The sequence below is a fragment of the Tetranychus urticae genome, chromosome 3 (assembly GCF_039701765.1).
Source record: "Tetranychus urticae isolate SD_2017Ah chromosome 3, NJAU_TeUrti_SD_1.0, whole genome shotgun sequence".
Classification (NCBI taxonomy): Eukaryota; Metazoa; Arthropoda; class Arachnida; order Trombidiformes; family Tetranychidae; genus Tetranychus; species Tetranychus urticae.
In genome coordinates this window covers 9,590,419-9,605,129 of record NC_142960.1, presented here as the reverse complement: position 1 = coordinate 9,605,129, position 14,711 = coordinate 9,590,419, and the positions used below count along the sequence as shown (strand labels likewise).

The 14,711-nt window shown below is 31.2% G+C and overlaps 4 protein-coding genes across 5 annotated transcripts in view; 2 read left to right on the top strand and 2 right to left on the bottom strand.

Moving 5' to 3' along the window:
• Window positions 1-1,146: 1,146 nt before the first annotated feature.
• LOC107369245 (intraflagellar transport protein 81 homolog) lies at window positions 1,147-4,495 on the top strand. Its single transcript, XM_089269717.1, has 9 exons — window positions 1,147-1,399; window positions 1,671-1,774; window positions 2,059-2,239; window positions 2,331-2,486; window positions 2,541-2,648; window positions 2,741-3,091; window positions 3,168-3,305; window positions 3,386-3,987; window positions 4,160-4,495. Exons 1-9 carry the CDS (start codon window positions 1,259-1,261, stop codon window positions 4,377-4,379), a joined length of 2,001 nt encoding a protein of 666 aa, XP_089125843.1. The 5' UTR covers window positions 1,147-1,258; the 3' UTR covers window positions 4,380-4,495.
• Window positions 4,496-4,561: 66 nt separating this feature from the next.
• Window positions 4,562-5,745, bottom strand: UbcE2M (NEDD8-conjugating enzyme UbcE2M). Its single transcript, XM_015938587.3, has 4 exons — window positions 5,494-5,745; window positions 5,272-5,366; window positions 4,879-5,085; window positions 4,562-4,801 (listed from the first exon to the last, which is right to left on the bottom strand). Exons 1-4 carry the CDS (start codon window positions 5,600-5,602, stop codon window positions 4,658-4,660), a joined length of 555 nt encoding a protein of 184 aa, XP_015794073.1. The 5' UTR covers window positions 5,603-5,745; the 3' UTR covers window positions 4,562-4,657.
• A 366-nt stretch (window positions 5,746-6,111) lies between these two features.
• Window positions 6,112-9,219, top strand: Vps51 (vacuolar protein sorting 51). Its single transcript, XM_015937236.3, has 10 exons — window positions 6,112-6,168; window positions 6,266-6,414; window positions 6,485-6,628; window positions 6,732-7,094; window positions 7,155-7,243; window positions 7,313-8,551; window positions 8,612-8,735; window positions 8,798-8,910; window positions 8,972-9,050; window positions 9,121-9,219. The coding sequence occupies exons 1-10, from the start codon at window positions 6,156-6,158 to the stop codon at window positions 9,148-9,150; spliced, it is 2,343 nt and encodes a 780-aa protein (XP_015792722.1). The 5' UTR covers window positions 6,112-6,155; the 3' UTR covers window positions 9,151-9,219.
• Window positions 9,220-11,014: 1,795 nt separating this feature from the next.
• The window catches only part of LOC107369275 (SCY1-like protein 2), a 32,714-nt gene continuing 29,017 nt past the window's right edge, over window positions 11,015-14,711 (bottom strand). The window contains exons 11-15 of one of the 2 annotated variants that reach the window (XM_015937231.3): window positions 14,426-14,544; window positions 14,269-14,372; window positions 13,750-14,113; window positions 12,731-12,901; window positions 11,015-12,655 (exon numbers count right to left, since the gene is read on the bottom strand). In XM_015937231.3, coding sequence (XP_015792717.1) covers window positions 12,635-12,655; window positions 12,731-12,901; window positions 13,750-14,113; window positions 14,269-14,372; window positions 14,426-14,544 — 779 coding nt within the window. In that variant the 3' untranslated portion in view covers window positions 11,015-12,634. The remainder of the gene's footprint in view (window positions 12,656-12,730; window positions 12,902-13,749; window positions 14,114-14,268; window positions 14,373-14,425; window positions 14,545-14,711) is intronic. The other variant, XM_015937232.3, reaches the window with a different exon arrangement.

The window sequence follows — 14,711 nt, the reverse complement described above, 5'->3', positions numbered from 1 at the left end:
CGTGAAATTTTATTGTTAACTCGTTTTGATTAACTTTTCATGGTTCATTGTAACCTCCCAAACTATCGTTATTATTATTAAATTCAATATGAGAAGTAACTGTTAAAAGAAAAATCAAAATCAAGAAAATGTCTTTTCAGGCTTGGAAGCTTAAAAAGGGAAAAGAAATGGACAAAAAAGTAAATATAAAAATCAATGAAGTCCATTTAATTGGTCAACATTTTGGTTTTACTTTTGCTTTTGTAACTGGATACAATTGACAAACATCTTAAATATCTTCATCATCTTCTGCTTCACATCTGTTCAATTGACATCATGCGGTGTTTCATGAAATCAATCGGATATCGTTCATTTAAACTCATCGGCTTTAAACAACAAATGATTCAAACTCAAATTTCTTGTTTCAACTCTACTCTCATATCATCAACATCATCTTTATGATTCCCTTTATGTTTCCGGTGCTTTTCCAGTTCAATTCAGGTTATTTTACTTTACCATGTTCTTTGACTATAAAAATCAATGGTCAAGCTTAAAGACAATTGTTTTATCTTGTTTCATTGACACAAAAAATATCATCATGTGAACCTGAAAAAAAGACATTTATGTTCTGTAAGATTAACAAAACAAGAAGATTAGCTTTTTGATTCCTTTCTCTCCAAATGTAATCATATTATTAATAATAATGGTTGTACGCTTCAAGATTTTAACTGAAATCTGATAAACTAAAGGGTGTCAAATTTAATTCCATGCAAACTGGTGGAGCTTATTATTTTTTAATCACAAGTGAAAATAGATAAGCACAGATATCATAAACCATAGACACAAACCATTTGGTCACTTTATTTGCCATCTTCACCTTTGTTGATGATTTGTTTAAGTTATGTGTTATCTATTTTAATTTGTGATAAAAAGATAATAAGCTCCACCAGTTTGCATGGAATTAAATTTGACACCCTTTAGTTCTTTATATCAACTACAATTGTTCATGGTTAATGTTCAAAATTTAAAAGTGTCGGTTTTAACGCAGATCATGTCAAGTTTAAGCTTTATCTTGATAGTTTTTAACCTCTTTATGCTATAATATTTTTGTAAGCATAAAACTGGTAAAAAGATTTTAGCTTCAAATTACTTATGATTCATCTGGTTTTTGCCATAGTAACGGTTTTTGTTTTGTCTGTTACGCTTTTAACCAGTTTTAGTCTTTTTTAGATTGTGATTTGTTTAATATCTTTGTTTAATTATTACCATTTAACTAATTATGGAGAGTATCAAGTTTATTATTAGCGAGTTGAATAAAGAGCCATTCAAGAAAAATTTAAACCTGGTTACTTATGATAATCTTACAGGTGAACAAAGGATTCAAATTTTGTTTGACATCTTTCATGTTATTGATGAAACGGTAAGTCTTTTTGCTTCTAATTTTCAGTGCATCATGAATTGGTTCGTTTGGTTTATTACGTGAAAGCTATGAAAAATGCTTTAACAATGTTTTACAATTGAAATCGTTCAAGTTTTATCTTCGTTAATATGGAGAAAAAGTAAACTTGTAATCTTTTGCGTTTAAAAATCGACAAGTTGAACATGAAAATGTGCAACCTAAAAGAGACAATTTTGCAATTTTCCTTTCATCTTGGTATTGTTATTAATATTATTACGTTTACTTTTATCAGATTACCTCAGATATTCTAGAGATTTCCGATGGTGAAGAGGTTGTTATCAAAATAATGGAAATGCTCCGTATTCTTAAGTATACTCCACCATCTAATATTGAACCGTAAGTTGATTTAAGCTCTTTTGCATCTCTCTTTTTTTACCTTCTGATTCCTCTTTCTTGCTTTATTGTCATCATTGTAATCATCATTTGCTTTTTTATCACAATTTATCGGTAAACAATCACATAGTTCACAATTAACTGCAAGTCAGAAATCTTTGTTTGCTCACTAGGACCAGCATTACTCTAAACAAGTCCAAACAAAAAGAAGCCAGTCATAACTATATTTTTATTGCTATTGAAAATATTTTATTTTTACTCCATGTATATTAAATATCACCTTACAGGAGCTTATTCCGGCAAAATTTAATTTCCGGTGAAAGGAATACGTATACTCACATTTTCAACTACCTGTTAAGTAAACTGACTGAGCTTAAACAACGAGCTTATTTGGCACGATTTTTAGTTAAAATTGAGGTTTCCCCGGACGTGGAAGGAGACCAAGATATTGTTCAATTGTACGAACAGGTATTCAAACCATTTTGTCATACATTTCATTCATATTTACATGTGTTTAATCATGGATTATATTTTAATTCTTTGATTTTCTTATATACAGTATGAACAGCTGATTGAAAATTTCAAAATGGTCCACAGCATGAATCAGAATTTGAAGAAGAGTTTAAGCTCAATTCAAGAGTTACAACGCGATATTAAATCAATGGAAGATGAAAAGGAAACGATCCAAGAGAAATTGTTGGCCATCAAACGAAAGGTGAATTTTGTCTTTGTTGGTTAATTGGTCAACTTCATTTTCACCATTTGACAGGTTGATATTAATCGGGATCCTGCTTTTTTCCGTTTGGTTCAAACTTATCGAGAGGAGAAAGAAAAGAATGACAATCTTTCAAGACAAATACGTTCACAGACTATTGAAGTAAGTTTTTCTACTGTATACGCTGATTCCATCTATTAGAATGATAAAACACTTAAATCTTTTATACTTTTTTCATCAATTTTTTCTTGCAGTTGGAATCTATTAATGAAAAGATGAGCAAGCTAAAGGTTCGATTGAAGACAGCTCAGATGCAACGTCAAATGGGTGTTACACCTCAAGATATTCTGGAAAAATTGGAAGAAGAAGTTGAAGCTAAACAACGCTTGGTCAAGGAAATCTTACCACAGGAGTTAGCCTCTATAGAACGTTATATATCAGACATTCAAGAGATTCAATCACAACCAGAAGTGTTACCGAATTTTCTTGAGAAAATCAAAAGTAAAATTCAAACTTTAAATCGAGAGATCAATGAAACAATTGAAAAGAAAATGTTGACTAACGATGACGCTGATGATGAAAAACTAGCGCTTGTACGACAAAGTGTAAGTTCATATTTTTTCCAATCTATTCCAAGATTCTGTCGCAATTATTAACTGAAAATCAACATTTTCGTTATAGGCAGCTCTTGTGTCCAAAAAACGTTCCAATTTACAAGAAACCGTTAAGGAAGCTGAATATGAATTGGAGGAACTCAATAAGAAGCTAGAGGAAAAAAAGCAAATGTTTGATGGAGAAGAGATACTGAAAGGAGAAGAGGTGAACACTATAATCATTACATTAATTGCCAAAGGATTAGTATTTTTCTTTGTTATTAATATAGTCTTTATAATTTGTAGTTGAAAAAATTTGTAAATGATGTCCGTAACAAAGGAAACGATTACAAACAAAAAAGACGAGAATTGGCAGAAATTCGCACAGAATCGGCCATTTTAACAAGAACTGACGAGATTTTAAAGGAAAAATGGACACGATTGCGTCAAATATTGATTACACTTGAAGAGCAAAGAGGAATTGCTGGCTATTTTACGTCTCAAAATGAATCTGACAAACAACAAGAAATAGATGATAATGAAGAACAAGATACAGAAGACTTAAGATCCACAATTAATGAATTGACAGAGCAAATTAATGCCAAGAAAAGTGAACTGGCTCCATTAGTTAAAGATCTTCGCCCCTTGAGACAGCAATGTCAAGATCTACAAATGGATTGTGATCGAAAGAAATCCAAATATGATTCATTGGCAGCTAATTTGGAGTCTAATATCGTTAAAATTGAATCAATAGTTAAGAAAATGAGGCACGAATCAAACTCTCTTTTATCGACAAAATTTATACTCGAGATGGAATTAGAAGCTTTAAATGCTATCCAGTCTTTGGTTGATCTTGAACTTCGATATTATGTGGCCAATGCTGTCGATGATAGAGAAAAGAGTTGGTTGTAAGTTTACATTTCGATCTAATAGTTATTTTAAAGAAATAAATCAACATCATGTTAGAATTGTAAATTCCTTATAGTTTTTTATTTTTCATATAATTATGCTTTATTCTGCTTCTTATTTCATCTTGTATTCTTTTTTGAATCTCTTACACTCTTTTTTGTTTTTTTTCAGAGTCAAGATAGAAAAGGATATCGCAAATGAGGAGGAGGTGAGAAATGATCTGAGGATAAGGATGAAAGAATTACAAGATAACGAGAACAATGCTAAGAAACAATCAAAAATGTGGCAGGATCTGAAAGAATTGATGAGAGTTAAAAATGAGTGCTTTGAAAGGCGAAAAGAGCTGATTCTTCATCCATCACAAGAAAAAAAGGACCATCTTATTCTGTAAACAGGATTGGTCAAAACTCAATAAACAAAATCTTGTTTAACATCCCATTCATGCTTTGAGCAAAACAAATACACTGCTTGTAATTTGTATTAAAACATTTGTTGCTGTTTCTATTATGATGCTGCATTTTGAATTATTGATTGAGAATAAGTGATGAAAAGAGTAATGGTGATGACAAAGAGTAGAAATGATAAAAGTGTGGTATTAATGTTGCTGTAGGTTATTCATCAGTTACAGTAAGACATAACAACTTTCATTTCGTTAGATGTTGCTGAGCATTAGCACTTTAGACATCTCTCGAACGATGTGTTTCCGATAGAACCACCTTGCATTGCTTTTCTCACATGTTGCTCAAACATTCGTCGGTTATTTTGAAGCATATCTGCAGCTTCTTTATTCAGTGGATCTTCAGGATTGGGTTCCTATTTAAAAGATAATAAGTAATAAGTTAGAAGATAAAACGGTGATGAGTTAATGACGATAAAATCATAACACTTACCAAAAAGAGATATTGTAAACCATAAACAATCGAATTTATGGTAAGAACGGGTTTCCAGTCTTCACGAAGAATATTTAGACAAACATTTCCTTCGAGATCGATATTTGGGTGGAATACCTTTGTCTTGCATTTTACTTTCGGTGGATCGTGAGGATAATTAGGGCTAACTTTGAAACTAAATATAAATCTACCACCCTTGTAGAAGCCCTGAAAATAAGAAGAGAAAAAATAAACTTTTAAAATGACTTTGATTGTATTAGCAAATTTGCAAGGTTAATAAAACAAAGAAAATAAATAGCCTAACCATAATAAATAAAATAGTATAAGAACAATCTTGTTCAGCTATTGAGCATTTAAATTATTAAAAAAAATAATAAAACAGAGTATTATTACCTCATCTGGCATAATAACTAGTTGAAAGTTAAGTAAATCATCCGGGTCTGGGAACTCAATATTACATGTTTTAGGTAGAGTTAGTTCATTGATATCTGAAATGGAGTATGAAAGAGGATAGAAAGAGAGAGAAGATATAATCAAAATTAACAAACTTGGTTTATTAGAGTCCAAATAACTGGATAATTTGAATTTCTGTATGTATAGGAAAATGAAACAAACCTTTTGTAATCCTTAATTGAGCTGCTGAAGCTCTTTTCTGACTAGATTCCGATTTATTAGAGCCATCACCATCTTTTTTCTGGTTTTTCAATGAGAACAGCTTAATCATGGTTTATAAGCCTAATAACTTTGAGCAATAAACTTGAGGAATGGTTAGACACTAAGAGAGCTGGACTAAATGATAAATTATATAACAATCAACAAAATTCAATTAATTGCGACTTTAAACTTTACTTGACTCTTTATCAGGAATATTGACAGTGAGTAAAAAGTAAAGATATAAAAAGATTGGTTAAGTGAAAAAAGATTTAATAATCAGATGTTAATTTTTGTAGATCTGTGAGATAGCACTGCCATCTATCGAATTTAATACCATTGAAAATTCAGGTTAGGATAATTTCAAAATTAAATAAAAATCTCCAAGTCTAAACCTAAAGAAATAAACAGACTTTTTAAGCATGCCAATGAAATTTTAAAATTTTTAAGTGACAATTAAAATGAACTGAACTCTTTCATTGAAATTGTCAAAAAATTTCATCCAAAGTTAAACTAGTGTTACCATGGTAATAGAAAACATATGGTGTCAATTGTTGTCATAAGCATTTTTCATTTTACTGCTGGTTTAAGCCTAAATCTGGATTTACCAATTTTTCATCGTAAAAATGTCTTCTTCAGGTTAGTCATTGATTATTTCATTTCATTCTTGCCATTAATCTATAATCAGAGAGAAATATTTACTCTATTTTGCTAATGTTGTCATCTTTCAACACAGGTTCTGGTAAAACTTCTCGGGAAAAGAAGTTCCTTTTGAAAGAGTATTACAAACCCGAAGAAATGATTCCTGAGAATGGAAGTATTGATATTGGTGACCTATTCAATGTCAATAGTCCTGATTTTAATGCTGACCTATATTTGAGCAAAGTAAGTTGTCACCAAATTTGCAAGACACTCCTTTAGCAAGATTTCTTATTCGTCTCCTTGTTTCTTTCAGCTTCTTAAAGAATGCAATATTTCTCAATTAATGGACAAAGAAGATGTATTACGTCGACAGATTCAGAGCCTTGACAATGAGATGCAAACTTTGGTCTATGAAAATTACAACAAGTTCATCAATGCTACTCAAACAATAAAAAAGGTTACTATTTCAAGCATTTATCTTAATACAGTTAACTTGAATTTAATGCATCACAGATCATGATTATATTTTTTACCGTCTTTACATTTTTTGAATATTATAGATGAGTAACCATTTTGATAAAATGGAAGAACAATTAGCAGAGCTATCATCTAATATGGAAAAGATAACAGTTTCAAGCGAAGAAATTTCAAAAAATTTGGCCACTCGTCGTCAAGATTTGTCTAAATTATCTGCTACCGATGGTGTTTTAAAGAAACTTCAATTTCTTTTTGACCTCCCGCCTAAGATGAAAACGTACATCGAAGAAAAAAAATTTGACGAAGCCATAGCTGCTTACAATCAAGCAGTTGGAACTCTCTCAAGGTATTCACATTTTCCATCAATTGAAGCCATCGATCATGAATGTGAACAAATTCTAGATAAATTGAGACAAGAATTGTATAATCAACTTCAAGACAGTGACGTGAGTAATACTTCCTCTCTTATTTTGTGACATGGTTCAAAAATTTCATTTTATTTGCAGATCAACACCCAGCAACTTGCAATTACCATCAACCTATTGTTAGGTCTTAAAGAATCACCTTTACAACTTTCATCTGCTTTCCTTGAAACGTGAGTGAAATATGATTACTTGTGATAATTATTTTCAACATTTTCGTTTTGTCTCCATTTTAATTGCAGATCAAAGAAGGCATTAAATGTTAATTTAGCCGAACTTGAAAAAGAGACAAATAATTTTATTCAACAACAAAAGTCAACGTCTGAGGATATTCAAAAAATGGATATACTCGAATACATGGATGTGGCCTCGAATGGTTTTGCCAGTAATTTATCAGCTATAATTACCTCTTACAAGGAAATTTTCATCCAGAAGCTTGCTCTGAATGATAGTGTTGATGAAAATCATTTGATCGATAACTTGAAAACTTTTGTCAATACATTGATGGAATCTTTCTTTAGTCAAATCAAAACTCGCTTGTCAATAGAACCCTTCAACACTCTAGAGATAGCATTTTTTGTGCGCTCATTGGATCGTTTATATCGACGTCTTCAGGCTTTGTCTAATATATTCGGGTATCAAAATTTCACCAGTGATGCATTCAATATTATTTGGGACTCAAGTGCAGCTCAATGCTCTAAAGCATTGGAACTTTCTAAAACTAAATTCCACGAAGAACTGGTCAACGCTCGTCATGCAATTGTCAGTTTAACATCACACGAAGCTGAGGACAAAACATCATTATCTGATATTGTTGTTTCGTTGGAGACTTCATTAAGTGAATCAATTAAGAACACTGTTAAAAGTTTGAGTGTTTTCTCAGCTCCAGATCTATCATTTTTAATTAAAACCAATTTTCGTGATGATTTCATCCTTGATGTTAGAGAAAAAGTGGTTGCTTCGATGCTTAAACATGTAATCTCACTTTCATCGGAACATCAGCGAGCTAATTCATCTGGAACTCCACTTTTAGTTCTTTTACTTTCCCGTCTCAACTTAGACCTGGACCTTACCATGATAAGCTATTTAATTAATTTTACTGAAGAACAACTATACATTTCTCGTGATATGAAACCCTACCCTCACCTCACCGAACTCAAGCAAGCAGCTAAAGATTGTGCTCAAAATTTAATCAATAACTATGTGCGACTGGAAGGTCATAGTTTATCTCAAATGATTAAAAAGTCAATAGAAACAAGAGACTGGTCCAGTGGAGTTGAGCCGCGCTCAGTAAGATCTGTGATGAAAAGAGTAGTCGAGGATGTTTCATTAATTGATAGTCAGGTGGCCCAACTGTATGAGGAAGGATCAAGAACTGAAAGGAGTTCAGACTCAAGTAGAAGTCGTAATGCTATGAGTGGAATTGGACTTCCCTCTTCTAGATCATATAGTCGATCCAACTGGAGTTCATATGGTGCAAGGTAACTTTAATATACTTTAATCTTTTAAAAGTGACTAATTTTATTCTATTTACTTTTCAGCACTATTGACAATAGTTTGATAAGCAATATTCAAAAATTATTTGGAGAACGAATCGAAATTTTCAGCTTAGTCGAGTTTTCAAAGCTATCCATTGTTACGGGAATTATCAAAATAGGACTAAAGGTTTGTATTATCCTAACGAATCTGAAAAATTTTTAACTTGACTATTTTATTTTTAAAATCAGACATTCCTCGAATCAGTTCGCCTTTGTACATTCAGTACATTTGGATTACAGCAGGTCCAAGTTGATTTGTATTATCTTCAAACTCATTTATGGCGTTTTGTCACAGATGAAAAGTAAGTTGATTGTACAAACATATTTAAATCTCTGTTTATAATCATCTTTGTCTCTTCTCAGTTTGGTTCATAGCATGATTGATGAAGTTCTTAGGAGTACAATAAATCGATGTGTTGAGCCTGTTCTCATGGAAATGAGCGTAAGTTTGAAATTTTTTCAAAAGCTTCCATGATTGACTTGGTAATTAACCTTTTTTCATCTCATTTCAGATAATCGAGAGGTTGTGTGATGGTCAATAGTATTTATCCAATAAAGTTAGTTAGTCAACATTTTCATTAAAATTAATAAATATTTTTGCTGTTATTCTATCACAATTATCATTTTTTCAATGACAACTTACATGTATATGCAATACAAATGAGGAGTCCCGCTAATTTAAATACACAACACAAATTCATGGAGAAATATATGACGAATACATTAATTTGTTAATTATAACTGAACAATACCATTGGATACTTCCCATTCCAGTCTAATCTTTCAATATAAATATCTAGATAAATTTTTCTTTACTGTTGTAAATACTTCTTTCACCAAAATCTTGATACATTTCGTTTACACAAGTAAACAAATTCACAGACATAACCATTCCAATGTAACATGTATTTTCTGCGAAAACGAAAAAATTGAAACTAATGAAAATCAGAAATAATAATTATAATCTTACATCTTATCATTATTATCATGTTTACGAAGAATAGGAAAAATAAGGTTCATTTTTCGTTATCAGGCAAGAAACATCACCCTAGTTACCGCATTATCAAGATTGTATGATTTCCAATCTAAAAGAAACGTTTTATTTCTGTTTGATCCTTTACCTTATTCAAGTAACTTTAATCAATCTTAATCAACTTTCATCATCTTTTACCAAAAATTACAACTGTTAACAAACTTGAAAATCTTAATTTGTAATTGAAGTGTTAATCAAATTTCAAACCTCATTTCTATCAACGACAAAAGTTTTGCGTTTCTTGGTTTCTTCGGTAATCTTAAGCCTTTTTGGTCACTATAGACTATGGCTCGACAATATGAGACTTATATGAAAACCTTTCGTAAAGTGGTTACTGGCCTATTGATGGTCAACCTTTTCTTGACAATTTGTTACCTGTTTATCGGATTATCTGACCTAAATAGTGAAAGATTGGCATTGGAATCAAAGAAAGATCTAAACTTTGATCCAAGTCAATATGATATGGCTACTATGATACTCTGTGGATCCTGTTTCATTGCTATCATTGTTTTATCTCTTGGTTTGTTTGCTGTTTTCTTTAAATCATTTTGTACTCTTTTGTTCTTCTCCACTACCGGAACTGGAATATTCATCTTATTGATAATTACATTGCTTCTTGAAAACATCATTTCCTTCCTTGTATCAATGTTAATGGTGATATTAATTGTGGCCACCTCAACACTCAGTTTATATTATGCTTTTGAGATCAACAGGTACAAAGACTATCGACCCAAATTACCAAATGATCAGGATTATGTTCATTTTTAAAGTAATAAAACCAAGCCTGTAATCATAATCAACATCAACCATCAACTAACAACCGCCAACGAAATAACCACCAAAGTCAACATTACACTATCGCCTGCAAAAACAACATAAACATCAACCATCGTCTTCAGTTATCACAAGGCAACCATTTTGTTTGCCTTTCTCTATTTACTTCCAACCGTTAGATAAATCTTTACCCTGTTATATCATTAATGAAGATTGTGATTCATCTTACATTACATTTTTAGCCAGGCAATCAAGACTCACCAGTTCAACGTATTTTTCATGCTCACTTTTACCAGACGATTAATTGAGATTCATTGTTTCATCTAAATCACAACACATGTTTCCTTTAATTGGTTACTTTAAATATAAATTAGTCAAGTTTATACCAAAACCCAACTTAACCAAGAGACAATAATATGGAGGAAACCAGAAAAGACCAAAGTGAACCCAGACAAAACCAGAGAACCCAAAAGATGTTTCTTTCAACCCGTCAACTTACCTCATGAGCAACTGGTTACAACCATAAATTATGTTGTCGATTTCGAATGGATAAAGCAATCAAATTGATTTGTCAATTTATTATAATAAACCATGGACTATAATGTTTAATAATATATTTTATTACAAGCCATCAATCATTGTCACTTTATAATAATAATTACCAATATTTATATTAATGATACATTTATTTTTATGTTACATTCAAATGCAGTTAATACAGTCTTTTCAAGTGACAACAACAAGTTATAACATAAAAACATTTTAGCTTCATTTGCTTTTATATTTCCAGTGAAACTCATGAATTTACATGAGAGCAGAGCCAAAAATTAAAGCCTTATTAAAGCCAAGTAATCAACTGATTATGGCAATGAAGATGATCAAGTTAATATGCATCACAGTGATGCTGATGATTTAAATGTTTGCTGTTCAATAACAAAGAGTAATCATTTAAATGGGTCAAAATAAAGAGGAAAACAATTTTTCAAACAACACAACATTTTCCAGGTAAAATCATGTTTCATCAAAAAAAAAGAAATGAATTTTACTCATTTATATATATATATGTTCCCATAGTAACAATAATTGTTTCAGCTTCACTGAATTCATCATCATCTGAACAGATAATAATATTTATCATTGTATAATAATAATTTTGCTTCTTCTCATTTCTTAATATTTATATTTCTATTTATGTATATATATCGAGAGCTTAAATAGTGATCTTGATGATCATGATGATGGAAAGATGGAAAAATGAATAGGATTCCAATGGAAATGAATATGAAGTTCAATCTTTTTCATCATTTTTTTTCTTTCTTTGCTCAAGGAACAGCAAAAAAATATCATCATTATTAACCTGGTTTATGAGGTAAATGGATCCAAGAATAGACAGGATTTAATCAACAAAATTGATTTCACCTGATCATGGAATGTTCATGAGGAATGGTTAAAGATGACAGGGAAAAATGAGATAAATCAAAGTGCTGATCATTAATTGAATTCTAACTACAATTTAAATTGATCTAAAAGTCTTGAAGTTAAACCAGAAAAGTTGACTCAACATTTAATCAAATGGGTTGAGGTTAAACCCAAATCAAACCCAAAATCTGGTTACTTAATGTTGAAGTTTTGTTGTAAAAGCAAAGCAAAAATTTACAAGTTAAAGTGTTGATCATCTAATAGCTCTTGATGAATTGCATATTAAGAAACAATTTACTGTTGGATTAACGTTGATTAAAAAGTTAATGATAAATCTAACTTTAGATTAGCTCAATGTTAATTAGATTTTGATTAAATATAATTGCCTTGATTAGTTGAGATGTTTTCTCACTTTTTTTCAACTTTACTCCTTTAGTCAATAAACCAGGAGCAATAATATTTATGTATATAACAACATAATTTGAATAAATTATTATTAAATGGTTAAGAAGTTAATTAATGTGTTGCTTCGTTGCTTCAAGTGAGCTCTTGTTGACCATGTTGACCATTTCCAGGTTTACCTTTAAAATGTTAATTGATGCCAGGTTAGCCAAGAAGAAGATGAAGAAGAAGAAAATTGTAATTAAACTTTTCTCGCTTTGCCTTCTTGATCAACAATTGAAATTGGCCGCATTTTGTCCTCCAGTGAGCTTCATTGGGACTAGGAGTTGATCAAGTTTTAATAAGCAATTGTTCAAGTTGCTGGAAATATATCAAATAATCCAAATGTATTGAGAGCTTTATTTACCAAAAAGTTGTTGCTGTTAAGTTAATTATAAATTGGTATTAATTTTCATCTTTTTAATGTTTATTTGGGTTTGGCTTTGATTACTTACCATACCAGAGCCGAGTGTTTGAAGGAGACTTGAAGGTGTCGAGTTGGTTCCTTGATTGAAAACTGCTGCAGTTGAATAACGACGACCACCAACTGGTGAAGATGATTGGTGATTGGGACTTCGATTTGCATTTGATAAACTTGGAATGAAAAAGTCAATCCCTTGGGAAGGCTGAGTAAAGAATAGGTGAATAAAAGGAAACAGAATTCAACATCATTTTCATGTTATTCGTATGAGAAAAGGACAGAAAAGAAGAATGAAGATCTCTAGAAATTGGTTCACATCTTTTCATGGAAATGTATAGAAAAAGAAAGTTTCATCTTCAAATGTTCAAAAGTTTAAGAGGAAATTTTTCAATAGAAGAGGAAAAATTAACTCAACTAATCCAAAAATTTGTATAACAATCAAATTTCATCAATAATCTGAAATCTAAATCCGATTCTTTCCTCTTTTCTCAACTTGACAATTTAAATAAAGATTTCAGGTTTCAAGATTTTTTAAGATTCAACAATTTTCTTAAAATGGTTGAATTTAGTGCTCGATATTGGCTTGAAAAGGTTAACTTGGATTTGATGAAATGTTGATAAAACTTGCGTGCAGAAAGATTGAGCTAAAAATGAACTTCTATTGATAGAAAAGTTGACGAAACTTAAGATAAATTGACTAAAGTCCTGATTCGATTATAATTATCAGAGAAAATAGTTGAATGAAGTAAACTAGAATAATGTCATAACTTAAGATTCCAAGATTTTTCTTTGCGATTTACTTGGAAAACAGGGAAACACGTTTCAGTAAAAGATTGTTTCAATTTAACCTGAAAATAACTTTGTTTCAATTTCATTGAGATTGTGATGAAACCCGATTTTCTGTCTTAATTAGCTTTAACGTGTTTATTAACTCGATATTGAGGAAAAATTGAGAATAAGTTGATTAAGATAATTTGATTTGTCTAGTTAAAACGATTATTATGAGATTAAAAATGAAACTTGGGTATAATTTTCACTGAATTAAAGTGTTACCTTGAAACTGTAAGCAGAAAAAATTGATTGGTTGTATTTAGGATCGTTTGGATTTGCACTTGAATGACGACGAAAGTGAAGATTGGCAAAGCTTGATCGTCTTGACATGGAACCGGAACCTGTTGGACTGGAGGGAGCAATCAATATCCTTGGAGGTTGAATGGTGTTATCTGAATGACGACGACCTGGAAGGTTACCTTGAACCTGAAGTAAATTAATGTCAGGACTGGAGGCTCCAGAAGAGGTTGTACGTCGGACAACATCGTCAACCGATATTGAGGTTCGACGAGTTTCCAGTCTAAGGCAAGGAGGTCGATGAGGATAGCCAATGGGTTGATCTAAATTACGATGAAGTTGCATTCTTCTAAGCGAAACAAATAAAACAAAATCTCATTACTAAATCAATCGAGAAACGAGAATCGAAACGAAATCGAGATTTCCTTCAATCTTCAAAAAAGATGTTTCCTCTCAACTAAAAAGCTATCTTTATTAAAGAAAGATGTTCATATTCATTCTTACCCATCATTTGACGGCATCGATAGACGTTCGAGTTTTAGTTTATTTCGCTGGTTACGAGCAACATGTTCCAGCATTTCTTGTAACAATTTGACTAACAGGGAAAACTAGAGATAAAATGAGTTAATTGAATGGCAAACATATCGAGTCAAATGCTTACCTCTTCGAGTTTAAGAGTCGGTGAAACCACCACAGGAGTCAGGGAAGGTAATACTTTGGTCGCTAAAAGATTAACAGTTAAACCATATCGTTTGTCACTCATCATCCGCTTATAAATTCCTGTTGATTAAAGAACAATTAAAAGGATTTCATAATTTCTCAACTTTCCATGCAACTTATTAAAATGATATTCAAGGGATTAATAAAATTCATTGAATAAAAAACTCATTTGCATTTTGAGATTCAACAAAATAGATTAAAATGATTGATTGGAATGCATTGAAATC